Genomic DNA, 16179 nt, shown 5'->3' with positions numbered 1-16179 from the left:
ACACTCTGTCTGATGCACTCAGAGGGTTTGGGTGTGAGTGATCAGTCTCGTGGGAAGGGAACAGAAAACCACTAAGAGGATGTGGACACTTCCCCACTCGTCTTGCTCCTGCTGACTGCTTCTCTGTCTCTGCAACAATGTCTGTTCTCTATGGAAACATGTGAATGAATACTCTCATTCTGCAGGGTTTATTGTGTGTGTATGTATTTCCTCTTTGCACACTGTGTCAGTCCAGATGAAAACAGCTGAATCCTGCTGCTGACATGTAGAGTTCACTTACCTGAAGAGAAACAGATCAAGTCATGAAACTCCTCATAGAAGTGAACAGAAACAGGAGGAAGACACTGTTTCAGTTCTTGTGCTGCTTTTTTATTTGTTGTTCCATGTGGTAGCCCACATCACTGAGTAGACACAGACTGGTAATCATGAAAACCAGACCAGCAGGATTTTTCATCAGCAGTGTCAGAGCTGGAGAGAGAGGCACATGAAGATATAAATGTGAAGAGAAAAAGGGGAAGCGGCATGAAGAAGCAGTAACTTCACCACTGTGAAAGCTGTAAAATCCACAGCTCTCCTCTCAGCAGCAGGGACTTTGCCCCAGAGAAGAGCAGACACAGTGAGTGAGGAGGCGTTACAATGACTGAAGGAGGAGCCTGGAGAGAGGAGGCTCAGTCAGGGAGGGGCACAAACAGGCTTGGCAGCTGTGTTTTGTCTTCGGCAGTGAAACAACAGCGGGACGGGAAAGACTCTGTGCCTGCCCAGACACTCAGCTTTTTGTTGTTGTCTTTCTGCTGGGTTCATTTCTCGTGGAGTGTGTCCTCACTGACACCATGGATAACTTCCAGACCGTCCTGCGGTTCTTCATGAACCAGAAAGCCACCATTGGCTACAGCTTCATGGCTCTGCTGACTATAGGCGGGGAGCGAGTCTTCTCCATGGTCTCCTTTCAGTGCCCCTGCAACCATGACCAGAATTTCCCCTACGGTCTGACTTTCCTGTTGGGTCCGGCTGTAGTGCTGCTGGTCCTGGGTCTGTTCTTCAGCACCAGGATGTGGAGGCTCTACACCGGCTGCTGCCTCGACCCCATGAAGCTTTGCCCCCGTGGGAACTGCTTCGGCTGCCTCAGGGTGTTCATGAGCATCTTCTCTGGGGCCTGTGTGGCCCCTATAATGTGGCTCTCTGTGGCCCTGCTCAATGGGACCTTTTATGAGTGTGCTGTCAGCGGTCTTGATGATAACCTGGTGGTGGATCTGTTCTGCAAAAACAAGACCGTGGCGTGTCGGGAGGAGCTGGCCCGGGTGCCCTGCGACCGATCCAAACTGTCCAGTCAGGAGCGCATGGAGCTGCTGCTGATGCTCAGGGCCCAGTCTCAGGTGAGACACACACACACACACCTGAGGATTAGACTGCTCATAGGGTCCAACCAGTGAAGAACCACTCTGATGATGTCATAGTGATGTCATGGGGGTTATCTCATCTTGGCAGACTACAGATGATTTATTAAAAATGGCAGATTATGGAGGTCAAACAATGAGGGCGTTTACCAGGAGGGTCCAATGAAAGATGAAAAATCCAGTTGCATTGTGGGAAATGTAGGATCCAGTGATTTTGGAGTTTGATCCATAGTAGGGACATGTCAGCCTCCGATACATCAGGTTTGATATAATTTTATTGAGGCAACACTAAATGATCAGAGAAGCCCCTGAAGCCACAGTCTGAGTTTCAGGTCTAAACCTGGTCCACATCGGGGGGATTTAAAGTGACTACACCAGTGTGTTCTTTAATAAACTCCAGTGATTCATTGTGGCACTTTAATAAATTCAGGGACGAGAGACACATGAAGCAGCAGAGGACAAGACTTCAGACTTCAGCCCCTTGTAGAGTTAAGATACTGGAACACAGGACTCTGGTTGTCCTGGTGGACTGGAGGTTTGGTCCACATCTCTTAGCCCTCCCTCCTCACGTCTCTACAAAAATACTGAAAAAAATGGATTCTACAATTCACAGCTTGACTCGTATCCCCACATCTCTCAAATACCACACCCCTGATGACATCACCATGACATCATCAGGGTTTATTTTTCCACTTTTAAAAGCTCATCTGGAGCCACAGACATTAAACAACAAGCCATCTCAGAACTTAAACAGGTTTTAATTCAGAATCAGATATCACAGTCCTCATCATTTAAACCTTTACACTTGACTAAATAAAAATCAAATGCATTCAAACAAAGGTTGTTTGTTAGTTAATTAGTCATCAGTTAACACAGGTATATAATAATATTGATATTTTCTCTATTCAACTACCACTAAAGTGTGTGTTTCACACTCTGTTGATCATGAGATAAAGTGAGTTGTCAAATACAAATAAGGTTAAAAGCTCCAGAGAAAAAGCTAATAAGTGGCCCTTGAGTTAAGATTATTTTGTTATTGTCAGTGCTTTTACACCATAGGAAGGAAAAACACATTGCACATTTTAAACCAGTCAAGTTTGAATAAAATTAACAACAGCACAATAATACCTGTGGCAGCTCGAGTGTGAAAGTGTCACCACCAGCCTTCAGGCACCTTTATCAGTGCTGGGGCTATGAAAAGAGGAATTACACATCATCTGCGTTTATTCAAATATATTTGTCTTTTCATAGTGAGCATGAGTTCATGTCCTTGCTGTGTTTCTGCAGATCCTGGGCTGGTGTATCATCATCATCTCTGCCATCATGGGCCTCCTGGGTACCTGCTACAAAAACTGCCGCTCTAAAGTCAGCTACCTGCAGCTCACCTTCTGGAAACGCTACGTGGAGAAAGAGAAGGAGCGCTTTGACACCTTTGCCCTGGACTATGCCACCAAGCTGGCTGAGAGGAACCTGCAGAGCTTCTTTGAGAACAAGAACCCCGACCCATTTCCTTTCCCCAACCACAAGGCATGGGAGGAGATCTCTGCACACTACACCTTCTCCAGGAGTGAGCAGTATTACAGCACGCTGCAGCGGTACGTGGAGAGGACAGACAGGGACTTCACCCCAGAGAAGAGACCTGTCCTAGAGTTTGAGCATGGAATAGAGATGAGCTAGAGGAAGAGGGCGTGGTCTGCCTGCCATTTTACTGGAGGAGCAGATGCAGAAATTGAATGCACGTGCAGACAGTGGTGTGACTCATCACTGTAAGTAAGGGCTATTGTATGAGCATGTTTGACTGAGGACAAGCTGTTAACTGCAATGGTACAATCCTCTTCTAAGCACGAGACAGTAAAGGACATAACCACTGTTTTATACTAATTCTCTCTACCTCTGTAACACAGATGCATTGTCAGTTTTCTATTACTAACGCAGTGTTTGAAATTTTGTCACATTTTGGATCTGGAAAAAAAATGTGTTAACAAAAGTAACTTTAACAAGCTGCCGTCAGGGCCGGGGCCATGGGTGGAGACACTGGAGTCCTGTCCTCAGTACTAGGTCTGAGGATTACAACGACAGTGATGGCTCCAGCTCATTTAAACACAGAGGCCAGTGTGGGACCAGCTGCGGTTTTATAAAGGCCAGTTAAAACATAGCACTGCAGTGTAGTGGTTCAGACAGGTCACCCAAATAAATACAGGGGATTATCTATACAGAGATCAGCCTTTAGGTCCTGGAGTAGTGTAGTTTCTGTAACCTCAGGACTCTGAACTAAACAAGGAGGAAGAAATTCCCTCTGCCCAGGTGAACAACCAATGAAGGAAAAGTGGAGAAATTCCAGTTTACTCAGGCTCTGTCTTTATGGACAGCAACCTAACACAACAGCTTCAATGTCCAGGCAAACAACCTACAGAACATCACACCATCTCTTTGTCGTGTTGTTGTTCAGGACTGTTCACGCACAGACGGATGCCATTTAATCCTCCAGGTATCCAGGTATTCACACTGAGATCAGATCACTCTGACCTCCTCTTGTTTGTGTGGGGCAAAGAAAAACAACAAACTTTTCTAACAGCTGCTAGCCACAATACTGCTCCCTTGCTGGTTTGGATCAGTCACGATTATGTATTTCCATCAATATAGTTGTTGTATGTGTATATGTTGTATGAACAACACAATTTAATTCACAGTTGAGCTCAGTGTGGTCACAATGTGCCCCTGACCACCTCAATCTGTCCTCACTGAGTCTTGGGTGGACCTGTACCTTCATGTGAGAATGTGTGACTCACACACTCAGTCTGTTTAGACCTGGTATTAAAGAGCCTCTGATGAAGGTCAGGTGCTTCACCTCGTTAACGTCCACATGATGTTTTTATATAATAAAGACACATGATGAATCAATCGACACCATGACTGAGTATTTCCACCTTGAACTGCAGTGAACCAATGACAGTCTCATAAAAACACATTCAGACAGCCAGAGATTCATACGTCATAGAACCTGAGGAACCAATCCTGTTCCTGAAACCTTGTCAGTACAGAAAGCCAGAGTTAGCATTAGCACAACCAGTGTCCAACACTGTGTCAGCCACTGCCACTTACAAACTAACAAACAACATAAACAATTAAAAGATGCTAACTACGCTAACTGTTCTGATCCGTCTGCTAGTCTCTGATTCTGGTCTCAACAGACTCCTCATCTGAGTCTGGGTCTGACTGAGGCTCCAACATGAGGCTGAGTCTCTCTGATGTTTCCTCCTCTAACATCTTCATCCTCTCTGCTCTTTCACCTGGACACCTGGAGCCAGCAGGTGGTGGGCGCGGCCAAGGCCTGATCCAGGTTTCTACTCTACTGACGTCCTTTGACACAGGCTGATTAGTCCCAACACAGTTTATAATGAACCAAAATTATTTTACTATTTCTAATGGATAACACTTTGTTTCACTGTAGAGCTGTGAGCAGAGCAGTGATTCACTCAACCCGTCTGTGCCCCGCTCTCTCTCTCTCTCTGGGCTAGAACACCTCCCAATGTGGACTTAAGGATCAGATCTAAAATGCATCCTCAATACATTTTGGGTGCTTTGACACCTTAACTTAGAGCTGTCCACCTGTGATTGGATCACCCGAGAGAGATGTTAATACCAGGTCTGAACAGGTCTGAACAAGGCCTCAGACACATGTGGAGACCCATGTTAATTCAGGTATGAACTGCCGTACTCAGAGCTGACCACTAGTGATCCATCATTGAAGTCTCTGAGCAGGGCCACTATTTCACACCTGAGTCCTTTCTCCTCTCTGTCATGGAGATGAAGTGTCTGTAATGTCCCCCTGTTATGATGATCATTTGTTTGTCTGTTGACAGAACTCTGGAGCTAACTTCATTAGCAACACTGACAAACAAGCTTACTCTTTTAAATGTTATATTTCCAGTGTTTGTTGTGAGTCCAGAGTGTCACTGGTCCAATAAGATTTGAGCATCCACAGGTACATAGTGACATCACAGTAACCACATCAGGCTATTGGATAGTTAACAGTTTTATAAACAAATGATCAATTTCACTTGTCTCTCTCTCACTGTAGATGTTTCCTGTTTGACCACACTCTTTGGCTGACGTTTAGCAGCAGTTAAACTCAGAGGGCATGGTTCACACATCAGTCAAAAAGTCCATCAAAAATTATACAAATGTGCAATTTACCACTGCATTTTTGGACTTGGTGCTACAGGTCCAGCTGCCCAAGCATGACCACCTGATAAACCCCACAACTTCAGGAATGTCCATTCTACAATTTATAAAACCTAAACATATCAAATTTCATGATCTATTTTGTTGTTAATTTATTTTTAAACCAGAAAATACATAAAATATTCAGTATATCCCCTCCAGAGCTGTGTTCCTGGCAGTATGGAGAAGGCTTTAAAACAATATTTAGACCAGTTTGGGAAAATAAACGCAGAAAACCTTAAAGAATGATACACTTAACAATAAAATATGAAAAATCTTTTTTTCAGTCCACTGTTTTTGGTGCTTTGGGGGAATTTGACCTTGTTTTTTAAAATCCTGGCTCCGGCCCTGGTTTCATTTTTGATAGATAATTAATGTAAAAGCTGAAAGTGTGTATGAATGAAAACAGTAAATTGTAATACTGCATCATGTGTCTCTTGGTTTTGTGTAATATGTGAGAATTATGTCTTAAAGCTAGCCTCTGTAAACATGCCTGCATATGAAACGCTGATTCAATTCAATTCAATTCAATTTTATTTGTATAGCGCCAAATCATAATATACATTATCTCAAGGCACTTTACAGGGTAAGGTCAAGACCTTACTTTGTTACAGAGAAAAACCCAACAGTTCCCACAAAGAGCAAGCGCTTGGCGACAGGGGGGAGGAAAAACTCCCTTTAACAGGAAGAAACCTCCAACAGAACCGGGCTCAGGGTGGGCGGCCGTCTGCCTCGACCGGTTGGGTTTAGGAGAAGATAGAAAGAGGGGGAGGGGGAGGAGAGGGGAGAGAAGAGAGAGAGAGAGAGAGACCAGGAACAGCTGTGTCGGTAATGGTGTTATCAATAATAATGACAGGTAACAGTGGTTAACAGTAAAGATGAGTAGTGGTGGATCTGGATCCTGCTGCTCCAGAGGCAGAGAGACCTGCAGAATGAGGACAGAGAGAGGGAGAGAGAGGAGAAGCACAAACTACGGGAGAGAAAAAATACAATGTTAATGGCATGAAGTTATCGAGAGAGAGAGGGGGAGAGAGACAGAAATAGAGAGAGAGCACCCAGTGAATCATGGGAATCCCCCAGCAGTCTAGCTCTATAGCAGCATAACTAAGGGATGGATCAGGACATACCTGAGCCAGCCCTAACTATAAGCTTTACTAAACAGGACAGTTTTAAGCCTGATCTTAAAGGTAGAGAGGGGGTCTGCCTCCCGAACCCACACTGGGAGCTGGTTCCACAGGAGAGGAGCCTGATAGCTGAAGGCTCTGCCCCCCATTCTTCTCTTACAAACTCTGGGAACCACAAGTTGACCTGCATTTAGAGAGCGAAGTGAAAATAGGGAACTAAGGTACAATGGTGTCTGACCATGAATGGCTTTGTAGGTGAGGAGGAGGATTTTAAATTCGATTCTAGAGTTTACAGGGAGCCAATGCAGAGAAGCTCACACAGGAGAGATGTGATCTCGTTTCCTAGTTCCTGTCAGTACTCGTGCTGCTGCATTTTGGATCAGTTGGAGGCTTTTTACTGAATTTTTGGGACATCCTGACAATAAAGAGTTACAGTAGTCCAGTCTTGAGGTAACAAATGCATGAACTAGCTTTTCAGCTTCCTTTAGACACAGAATGGGTCTGATTTTTGCAATATTGCGCAGGTGGAAGAAGGCTGTCCTAGAGACTTGCTTTATATGTGAAGTAAAGGACAAGTCCTGGTCAAAAATGACACCGAGGTTTCTGACTGTGGCACTGGAGGCCAAGGTGATGTCATCCAGAGTCAGTATATTATCACATAGTGTATCTCTGAGGTGTTTTGGGCCAATTACAATAACTTCAGTTTTGTCTGAATTTAAGAGTAAGAAATTAGTGGTCATCCAGGTTTTTATGTCCTTAAGACACACCTGAAGCTTGGCTACCTGGTTAGTCTCACCTGGCTTCATGGATAAGTACAACTGGGTGTCATCTGCGTAACAATGGAAATTCATCTGGCGCCTCCTAATAATGTTTCCTAGAGGAAGCATATATAGAGTGAAGAGTATTGGTCCTCGCACAGAACCTTGTGGAACTCCATGACTAACTTCTGTGATGATAGAGGAGTCATTATTAACATGAACAAACTGGATTCTATCAGACAGATATGACTTAAACCAGCTTAGTGCGGTTCCTTTGATGCCGACCATATGTTCTAGTCTCTGTAATAAAATCTTATGATCGATGGTGTCAAATGCAGCACTAAGATCTAGTAGGACAAGTATAGAGACAAGTCCATTGTCTGAGGCTATGAGGAGATCATTGGTAACCTTAACCAGAGCTGTTTCTGTGCTATGATGGACTTTAAAACCTGACTGAAAATCTTCAAACAAACCATTTCTGTGCAAATAATCACAGAACTGGTTTGCAACGACCTTCTCAAGGATTTTGGAAATAAAGGGGAGGTTGGATATAGGTCTATAATTGGCTAAAACATCAGGATCAAGAGTAGGCTTTTTAAGTAGAGGTTTAATTACTGCAACTTTAAAAGCCTGCGGTACATAACCAGTTGATAAAGATAAGTTCATCAGACTTGATATAGAGGTGTTGATTAAAGGAAAAACTTCTTTGAACAGCCTTGTTGGAACGGGGTCTAGAAGACAAGTCGATGGTTTAGATGAAGAAACTGTTGAAGTGAGCTCAGAGAGATGTACAGGAGTAAAACAGTCAAAATATAAGCCAGTTACAGTGGACTCTGAGGCTGCTGAACTGGACAGTACATCTGAGCCAGCTGTGGGGAGGAGATAGTGAATTTTTCTCTAACAGAGACAATTTTATTTGTAAAGAAGCTCATGAAGTCATTACAGCTGAGGGCTAAAGGTATAGATGGATCAACAGAGCTGTGGCTGTCTGTCAGCCTGGCTACAGTGCTGAACAGAAACCTGGGATTATTCTTGTTTTCTTCTATCAATGATGAATAATAGGATGTTCTGGCTTTACGGAGGCTTTTTTTATACGCCAATAGGCTGTCTTTCCAAGCCTTTAGAGATTCATCCAGGTTAGTAGAACGCCACCTTCTTTCTAGCTTCCTTGAATTTTGCTTTAAAGCTCGTGTTTCTGAGTTGTACCATGGAGCTAGCCTCCTCTGACTCACTACCTTCTTCCTCAGAGGGGCCACAGTGTCTAGAGTTGCACGCAGTGAGGCTACAGTACTGTCAACAAGATCATCAACCTGTGTGGATGTGAAGTTAAGAGAGCTGTTCCCTACTGCATTGATACATGGCAGTGGGCTAAGTACTGATGGGATCCTTTCTTTAAATTTGCTAATGGTATTGTCAGACAGACGCCTGCTGTAATAGATTTTTTCCCCAGATGCTGTGTAGTCCATGACTGAAAACTCAAATGTTAACAGAGAATGGTCAGATAAAAGAGGGTTTCTGGGAGAAACTGTTAGATATTCGATGTCAATCCCATAAGTCAGAACCAGATCAAGGGTGTGTTTAAAAGAGTGAGTGGGTTCATTAACATGCTGAGAGAAGCCAATTGAGTCTAATAATGAATTAAATGCAATTAAATCTGATCACCTGGGTCACCGTGTTTGACAGTGAAGGAAGTGTTTCTTCTTCTGTAGACTGTTCATGGTTCATTCAATCACCTTCCTGATAGATGAGTTTTTCAACATTCCACCCTGTCTGATCCACAGGTGAAGACAGGTGAGCGCGGTGCCGAGACTTGTACTGACAGAAAGCAGTGGAGCTAACTATGATTCATACTCAAATTAACAGCAACATTTAACACATTCAACTCCTTTTCCCCAGATTTACAGAATATCTACACTCTAAGAAAGGATTCAGGAGGTTAGTTAGTATGACTTAAAAACATGAGCTTTTTCAACATAAAAAATACAATTTGTTACATGTCCATTATTTTTATTAAGTTGATAACTTATTTCAAGAAGTTGATCAAAATTAAAAATGAAGAAAGTTGTCTTAACTCAAAAATATATTGATTTTGGATAAGCATTTCTGCCTTCACTTAACAAAGAAAAGAATTAAGTTAATGAAACTTAATATTGTATTATAATATTAAGTTAGTGCAGCTTCCTATCACAGCAGAGAACGTGACCAACGGCCATTTTCTGCTGCCAGACTGCACCAGCAACAGAGGGAGAGACCACAAGGAGTGAAGGTCAGGGGGTTGGATTAACTTTACTTGGTGAGTAAATATTTTTTTATTGTCTTTATTGTATGTGCAACAGCAAGTAACTATCAGCGCTCAGTCCAGTCACACAACACTAAAAGTGAAATGTCTGCAGCATGCTTTGTCCTCAGCTTTTAGCCAGCTAGCCAATGTAAAAATATGTTTATGTTAAAAGTTGGTTAATTAAAAGAAAATAATATTCTCCACATGCAGTGTGCAAATGTAGGCTGAGAGCCAACACCACATCAAATAAGTTACAGCCCCTGAAAATAAAATTAAGGGACTCCGCAAAATGATCAGTTTCTGTTTTTGGCTCCAGAAAATCAGTGTTCAAAATGAAAAAAAATTGCAGTGTTTTCAAACCTTGAGTATTGCAAAGAATATTCATCTTTTTTATATATATTTTGAACAGTTAATATTTTCTGCAAATACAGAAACTTGTGATTTGGCAGTGATCTCTTAAATTTTTTTCTGTAGGATAGTAATAAGCTATTTATTTTGATCACATTTGATTTTAACTGTATCTTTTCTTCTTGTTTTTCAGAGACGGGAGAACTGGTCGCAACATCTGGTTAGGAAAGCAACATTTCCCAACAACGGTTAGCAACAGATAGCAACATTTAAACATTGAGAAACATCATATAGACAACAAGTTATTACTACAGGACTACTGCTACCTAAAATTTAAGTTCAAATAAACAGAACTTACATTTACATCACATCTGTACATTTTGTGAAGTTGTGCTGTATACACTTTATTCTGTACAAGTTCAGTACATTTATTACATAACGCACAAAGTTTGTGATAAGTTGGCTAAAGAATCTCTGATAAGAAATAATGTAGATCTGAAGGTGCTGCTGGGAAAATGTGAATGCTTCAACATGTGCAAGGAAAACTTAAAGCTTCAGGGGCAAAAATAGTGTGGAGAAGGGGTAAATATCAGGATGCTTGTACACTCTGGGGGAAAAGATGATGTCGTTCTCACTAGGCTGAGACTGGGACACTCTGGTTCAGACAGCTATTTGAAAGTCATAGGCAAAGCTCCAGATGGTCCATGTCAGTGTGGAGGTTTGGAGACAGCCCAACATGTTGTACTCAAATTAAAAATGAAAGGAGGCAGTTATTCAGGGAGTTGTCAGACCTGGGTCTCTCCTCTTTTCTTTCAGATCTATGGTTTCATCTGAAACTAGTTTTAAATATATTGGTGAAGCGTCTTCACTCAACTGGTCTGTGTGTAAAAACATAGGATAAATAGAAACCCTGGTCTGTGGAGGGCAGCATTGAGCTTTTCAGTGTACAGCCTGTCGGACAGGCCTGTCATTAGAAGAAGAAGAAGCAGCAGCGGACCTTGTGTGTGTGCACAGTGTGTGTGTTAGCTTAGCTTAGCGGGATGGTCTGTCTAACTTCCAGATAACCTGCAGCCTCACCACCATGACAGACTACGCCGAAGAGCAGAGGAATGAACTGGAAGCGATAGAGTCCATCTACCCGGACTCCTTCACAGGTCTGAGCCTCAGCTGGGGGCGGAGAGAGGGGGCAGCTAGCTCAGAGGCTAACAGGCTAACAGTAAACTCCACAGAGGAGCACAGCTAGCTCAGAGGCTAACAGGCTAACAGTAAACTCCACAGAGGAGCACAGCTAGCTCAGAGGCTAACAGGCTAACAGTAAACTCCACAGAGGAGCTGCAATTCTGCCCACACTGAGGAACATATGGCACGGACAGCTTCATTAAACAGGCCCAGCTCTGTGTTGTATATCAAACATATGTCAAGTAGGATCAATAGGCTGAACTGTAGACTTCAGTTTATTGTAGCTGCACAGGTCAGTTAAACAGAGTGAGTCATGTAAAGCTGTAACTGTACTGACTGCCTGGTGTAACAGACTCAGATTTACTATGGCGGCCTGAGGCAGACCTGTGTGTGGACTGATCTTACTCACTCCTGTGTGTTTGCAGTGCTTTCAGATGAACCCACCAGCTTCACCATCACTGTCACTTCAGATGCAGGAGAACATGGAGAAAGTGAGTACACCAACATCATCCACTGCACACATGGCTGGTAAAACAAATAGTCCTGAGGTGTGACTGTGTTCATACTGATGTTACGGCTGTGATAGTTTGAGCTGTCTGTTCTGTCTCTCGCTGCAGCTGTGGAAGCAACACTCAAATTCACATATGTAGAGAAATACCCAGATGAGGCTCCACTGTGGGAGATCCACTCCCAGGAGAACCTGGAGGACCAGGACGTGGAGGACATCCTCACCTTACTGCAGCAACAGGTCTGTCCATCTGAACTCAACATGACCTCCATTGTCCAAATCCTGTATACATGACCTGTCTGTGAACCTGGGGTCTGTCCAATTTACAATCCATGTTCTACTTCTTGCTTCATGATGGGGTTCCCTATCTTGACATTAGTGTCAGAACTGATTTGTTACAAATGTTCAAACACTCAGTAGTACACAGACAACAACCAAGATGGCGTGTGAGAACTCCCTGGGTTTGTAGTTCAATGTCTGGGCTGCAGGAACGTTTCCCTCCTGTCCGCCTGAACCGCCTGAAAGCCATCAATGGTACAGATGGAGGATGATCCTCTTGTAGGTATCAGCCCTCTGTTGCTCAGGCAACTAGCTCATCCATCTTATGATGTAGTGATCTCACGCTGCCTGTGATGACAGAAGGAAGATAACCTCGTCTTCATCACTCTCTGTTTTTTGGACCCAGTTCTCTTCCTGTCACCTCCTCTTCCACATCCTCTGTATGTCCTCCTGCTGATTTCTGCAGGGATGATCACTGCTCTGGTCACCATGCCAGCCAGGTTCAGTACGATCAGCTTCTTCCTGGTGCAGACAATGCGACTGTGAAGTTGCTTTGCTGTGGAAGCTGAATGAAAACACATCACTACACCCACTACAAAGTAATTGATGAAAAAACGTCTCTCTGCAGGCATCTTTAGAGAGGGAAAGGTTTAAAGAAGTTACCGGAAAATTACAGGAAAAATTTAAACAAGTTTGACAGAAGAAGAAGAAAAAGTTTGAAAAATAAAATGAGCAGAAACAACCGCAACAGGCTGCATCAACATAGATGGAGAACTTTTTTCCATACAGCTAATCAAATCACTTCATTTAAACCATATTTGCATAAAAACAGGGAGATCACTGTTGAATCATAGGCAGAGCCGATAGCAGCTGCTGCACAACAAACATTAGCTTTAGCTGCTAAAGTCTCCTCCTTATCCAACATACAAACATGAACTTCATGTCTCATCCTGCAGCGACAAGTGGAGTGGAGAAGTGGAGAAGAAGCTGCTGAGCTGTAGCATTGAACAGTGAACATCAGTCAGTTTAGAGCTGCTGTGTTTCCTCAGCTCCACTCACACACACTCTGAGCACAAGTCACCTCACTCTGGTCCTGTTCAGACCCATTCCAATCTGTTCAGTCCTGGTATTAACATCTGTCCTGAGTGAGCCATCACCAGTGTTCAGCTCTGGTCTGGACCACATGTGGCCACATTCTTTTAGCAGTGTGAACGCAAATCTGTCCTGGCCACATTGAAGGACCACCTCCTCCACTCAAAGTTTATCATGAACCGAAAATATTGTACTATTTCTAATGGATAAACCCTCCCCACCATGCCGCTCTCGCTCTCTCTTGCTTACTCTCTCTCTCTCTTGCATGAGATCTGACCACAGGTGTCACTGAGACTCATTTTAAATCAGGTGTGAACAGGACCTTTGTCTCCTGGTCCCCTGCTGGGGCTCAGCCTGCCAGTTGCTGTCAATCAAACACAGACACGCCCCCCTCCAGCTGATGAGAGGAAGAGTAGCATTTCTGATATTTCTTCTGTTAAAAACACAACACTATCGACAGTTAAAACACTGAACAATAGAAATCTCTGTACAACTGTTAGACAACCCGTGAAGCATGGATCCACCCTACAGTAAACTGACAGGAAGTGACAACACTAACGAGCTGCTACATGATGATAATATTCATAAGGTCACCAACCTACCATTCTTCAGTATCTCTTGATCTGACACAAAGCACCAGTATCATGAGTAGCATGGATGTGTGTATGTGCTCCCTGCAGGCAGAAGAAAACCTGGGCATGGTGATGATCTTCACCCTGGTCACAGCTGTTCAGGAGAAACTCAACGAAATCGTGGATTTGATGAAAAACAGACAAGAAGAAGAGAAGAGACGGAAAGAGAGAGAGGCAGAGGAAGCGGAGAAGGTGAGAAACAAATTTACACACATTTATGGATTGTTATGAATCAGGGTCTGTACATACACACTACATCTGTCCCTCAGTTCAAACCAGTTCAATGCAGTAAACTTTATTTTAGTGAATGGCAGGAGGACAATGTTCCCATAGTGTGAAGGATATTAAGTGTTTGTGTTTGTGTGTGTGTGTGTGTGTGTGTGTGTGTGTGTGTGTGTGTGTGTGTGACAGGTGGCGTTCCATGGCACTGTGGTGACCATTGAAAACTTCCTGGCGTGGAAAGCCAAGTTCGAGCTGGAGATGGCTGAGTTGAGGAGGAAGAGACAGAAGGAGGAGGAGCAGGCAGGAAAACCCAAACTCACTGGTACACACACTCTTTTCTGTCAAAGTGTCTCCTCACCTGGAAACTTGACTACATCACTATCTGATCCGGTGAACATGTGATCTCTTCCTCAACAGGTAAACAGCTGTTTGAGAGAGACCACAATCTGGACACATCAGACATTCAGTTCCTTGAAGACGGTAACGAGTGTTTCTGAATCTAAGGCTGCTGATGTTGATTCACTTTGGGACAAAGAAATGAAAATAATTTAATTAAAATGGACAAAAACTTCAACACATTAAATTCAAAACTGAAATCTAAGCAGTTCAGAGGTTCACATGGTGTGAGCACTGATCTGGAACAGGTTTCGGGTCTAAGTGTCCCACATGATGAAGATGATGAAGATGATGAAGATGATGATTATGATGTGATCAGTAGGGCTGCAGCTATTTATTATTTTGACAATCAAGTATTCTACTGATTATTGCATGGATTAATCAAGTAATTGAATAAGAACTACTTTTGTCTTATTGAAGAATAAGACATAGGAAAAATAACTGAATATATTAAAAATATATAGAACATAGAAAATATAAAAAGAGAGGAACACATGTCTCTTAAACTGAACAATTAAATTGTTTCCTCAAAAGAAAAAATCAACATTATTATCGGTTAAATTGCTACAATATTAATTTCAAAATGAAACCCAGCTCATTCACTTCTCATCACTCCATCTCATATCGTATCATATCAGAATCGTTTCAGCTCTAGTCATCAGGTCCAAATATGAGCTGATAAATGAATCATATGAACCCTCAACATGTGTCTGAGGGGCTAATAAGTGTGTGATGTCTGAAGTTCAGAGTGGATCTACTGGAGAATGATTAACACTCACTGCTTTCTTCTTCTGCAGCTGGAAACAACGTGGAAGTGGACGAATCACTGTTCCAGGACATTGAGGACTTGGACTTGGATGAGGACGACCCAGACTTTGACCCTTTAGAGATGGGCAGCGATGAGGACTAAGGACCACAGAGGACTGACCAGACACATCCAACAGCTGTGTTCATTTTTTAAAGACTCTTATACAAACACACACACATACACACCACCAGTGTCTGTTTCTATGCCTGAACTATTAAAGTGACCAGATTAATGTGTGACCTGACTGGTGCTGTTTGACCTGGAGGACGTCTCAGTGACAGACACCTTGTTTGGCCAGAAGAGGGCAGTGTAACATCAGGTGTAGACAACAGGGAATCTCACCAGTGTTCAGAAGGATCAATACCCCAATAAATAAATATCATCTGTTACCATTACTGTCATTAATTTTAATGACAACGGGGGTGGTTCACTTCTTTCCTTGTTGTTCATTATTGTATAAAAAGTATATACATTATCTTGAGTGTGTCTTGTGTCTCTCCAATCGTTCAAATATCTTGTGACCTCAAAGACCATAGCATATGATTCCATCTTTATTTAAATTTATAATTACCTTATTATGCCAATTACACAAATTGCCCAATATGCAACTCTTAGTAACCACAAGTCAAAAAGTAGCATTTGGGTGGAATAAGCCTTTATGGCAACTTTTGTGGTTCATGGTCCCAGAAATACGGTCCTAGAACTTTTAAACAGGAAGTCTGAGGAACAGTGATGAGTTTGTGGAACTCACAAATCGAAATATCAGGCTGAGCTATGACTTACTTTAAAGGCTGCATTTAACTCATGATGGTGACTCTTGATCCCTTTCAATATCAAATCAGTATCTTTTATATCCAAATCTGTCTGTGTGTAATGATGCAGCAGCCATGAGTGAAGCAGTGTCTGATCTTTAACATGTTGCTCCTATATACTA

General features: G+C 42.8%; 2 protein-coding genes across 2 annotated transcripts; both read left to right on the top strand.

Annotated features, from left to right (window-relative positions):
* Window positions 1-71: 71 nt before the first annotated feature.
* On the top strand, window positions 72-6044 carry calhm5.1 (calcium homeostasis modulator family member 5, tandem duplicate 1). Its single transcript, XM_071471003.1, has 2 exons — window positions 72-1373; window positions 2682-6044. The coding sequence occupies exons 1-2, from the start codon at window positions 831-833 to the stop codon at window positions 3069-3071; spliced, it is 933 nt and encodes a 310-aa protein (XP_071327104.1). The 5' UTR covers window positions 72-830; the 3' UTR covers window positions 3072-6044.
* A 5016-nt stretch (window positions 6045-11060) lies between these two features.
* Window positions 11061-15720, top strand: rwdd1 (RWD domain containing 1). Its single transcript, XM_071470130.1, has 7 exons — window positions 11061-11283; window positions 11734-11799; window positions 11926-12056; window positions 13868-14011; window positions 14231-14363; window positions 14459-14521; window positions 15235-15720. The coding sequence occupies exons 1-7, from the start codon at window positions 11211-11213 to the stop codon at window positions 15345-15347; spliced, it is 723 nt and encodes a 240-aa protein (XP_071326231.1). The 5' UTR covers window positions 11061-11210; the 3' UTR covers window positions 15348-15720.
* The last annotated feature ends 459 nt before the right edge of the window (window positions 15721-16179 follow it).

This window comes from Trachinotus anak, unplaced genomic scaffold (assembly GCF_046630095.1).
Source record: "Trachinotus anak isolate AG129_WGS33_773 ecotype Australia unplaced genomic scaffold, CSIRO_AGI_Tana_v1 ptg000032l, whole genome shotgun sequence".
NCBI classification, from domain to species: Eukaryota; Metazoa; Chordata; class Actinopteri; order Carangiformes; family Carangidae; genus Trachinotus; species Trachinotus anak.
This window is presented reverse-complemented; position numbering and strand designations above follow the sequence as displayed.

Bases quoted from the DNA above. Each gene is read 5' to 3' on its own strand.
- calhm5.1 (XM_071471003.1), top strand. From the start codon at position 831: ATGGATAACTTCCAGACCGTCCTGCGGTTCTTCATGAACCAGAAAGCC. The intron at 1,374-2,681 runs GTGAGACACACA...GTGTTTCTGCAG, and splicing joins TGCTCAGGGCCCAGTCTCAG to ATCCTGGGCTGGTGTATCAT.
- rwdd1 (XM_071470130.1), top strand. From the start codon at position 11,211: ATGACAGACTACGCCGAAGAGCAGAGGAATGAACTGGAAGCGATAGAG. The intron at 14,364-14,458 runs GTACACACACTC...CTTCCTCAACAG, and splicing joins AGGAAAACCCAAACTCACTG to GTAAACAGCTGTTTGAGAGA. The intron at 14,522-15,234 runs GTAACGAGTGTT...CTTCTTCTGCAG, and splicing joins CATTCAGTTCCTTGAAGACG to CTGGAAACAACGTGGAAGTG.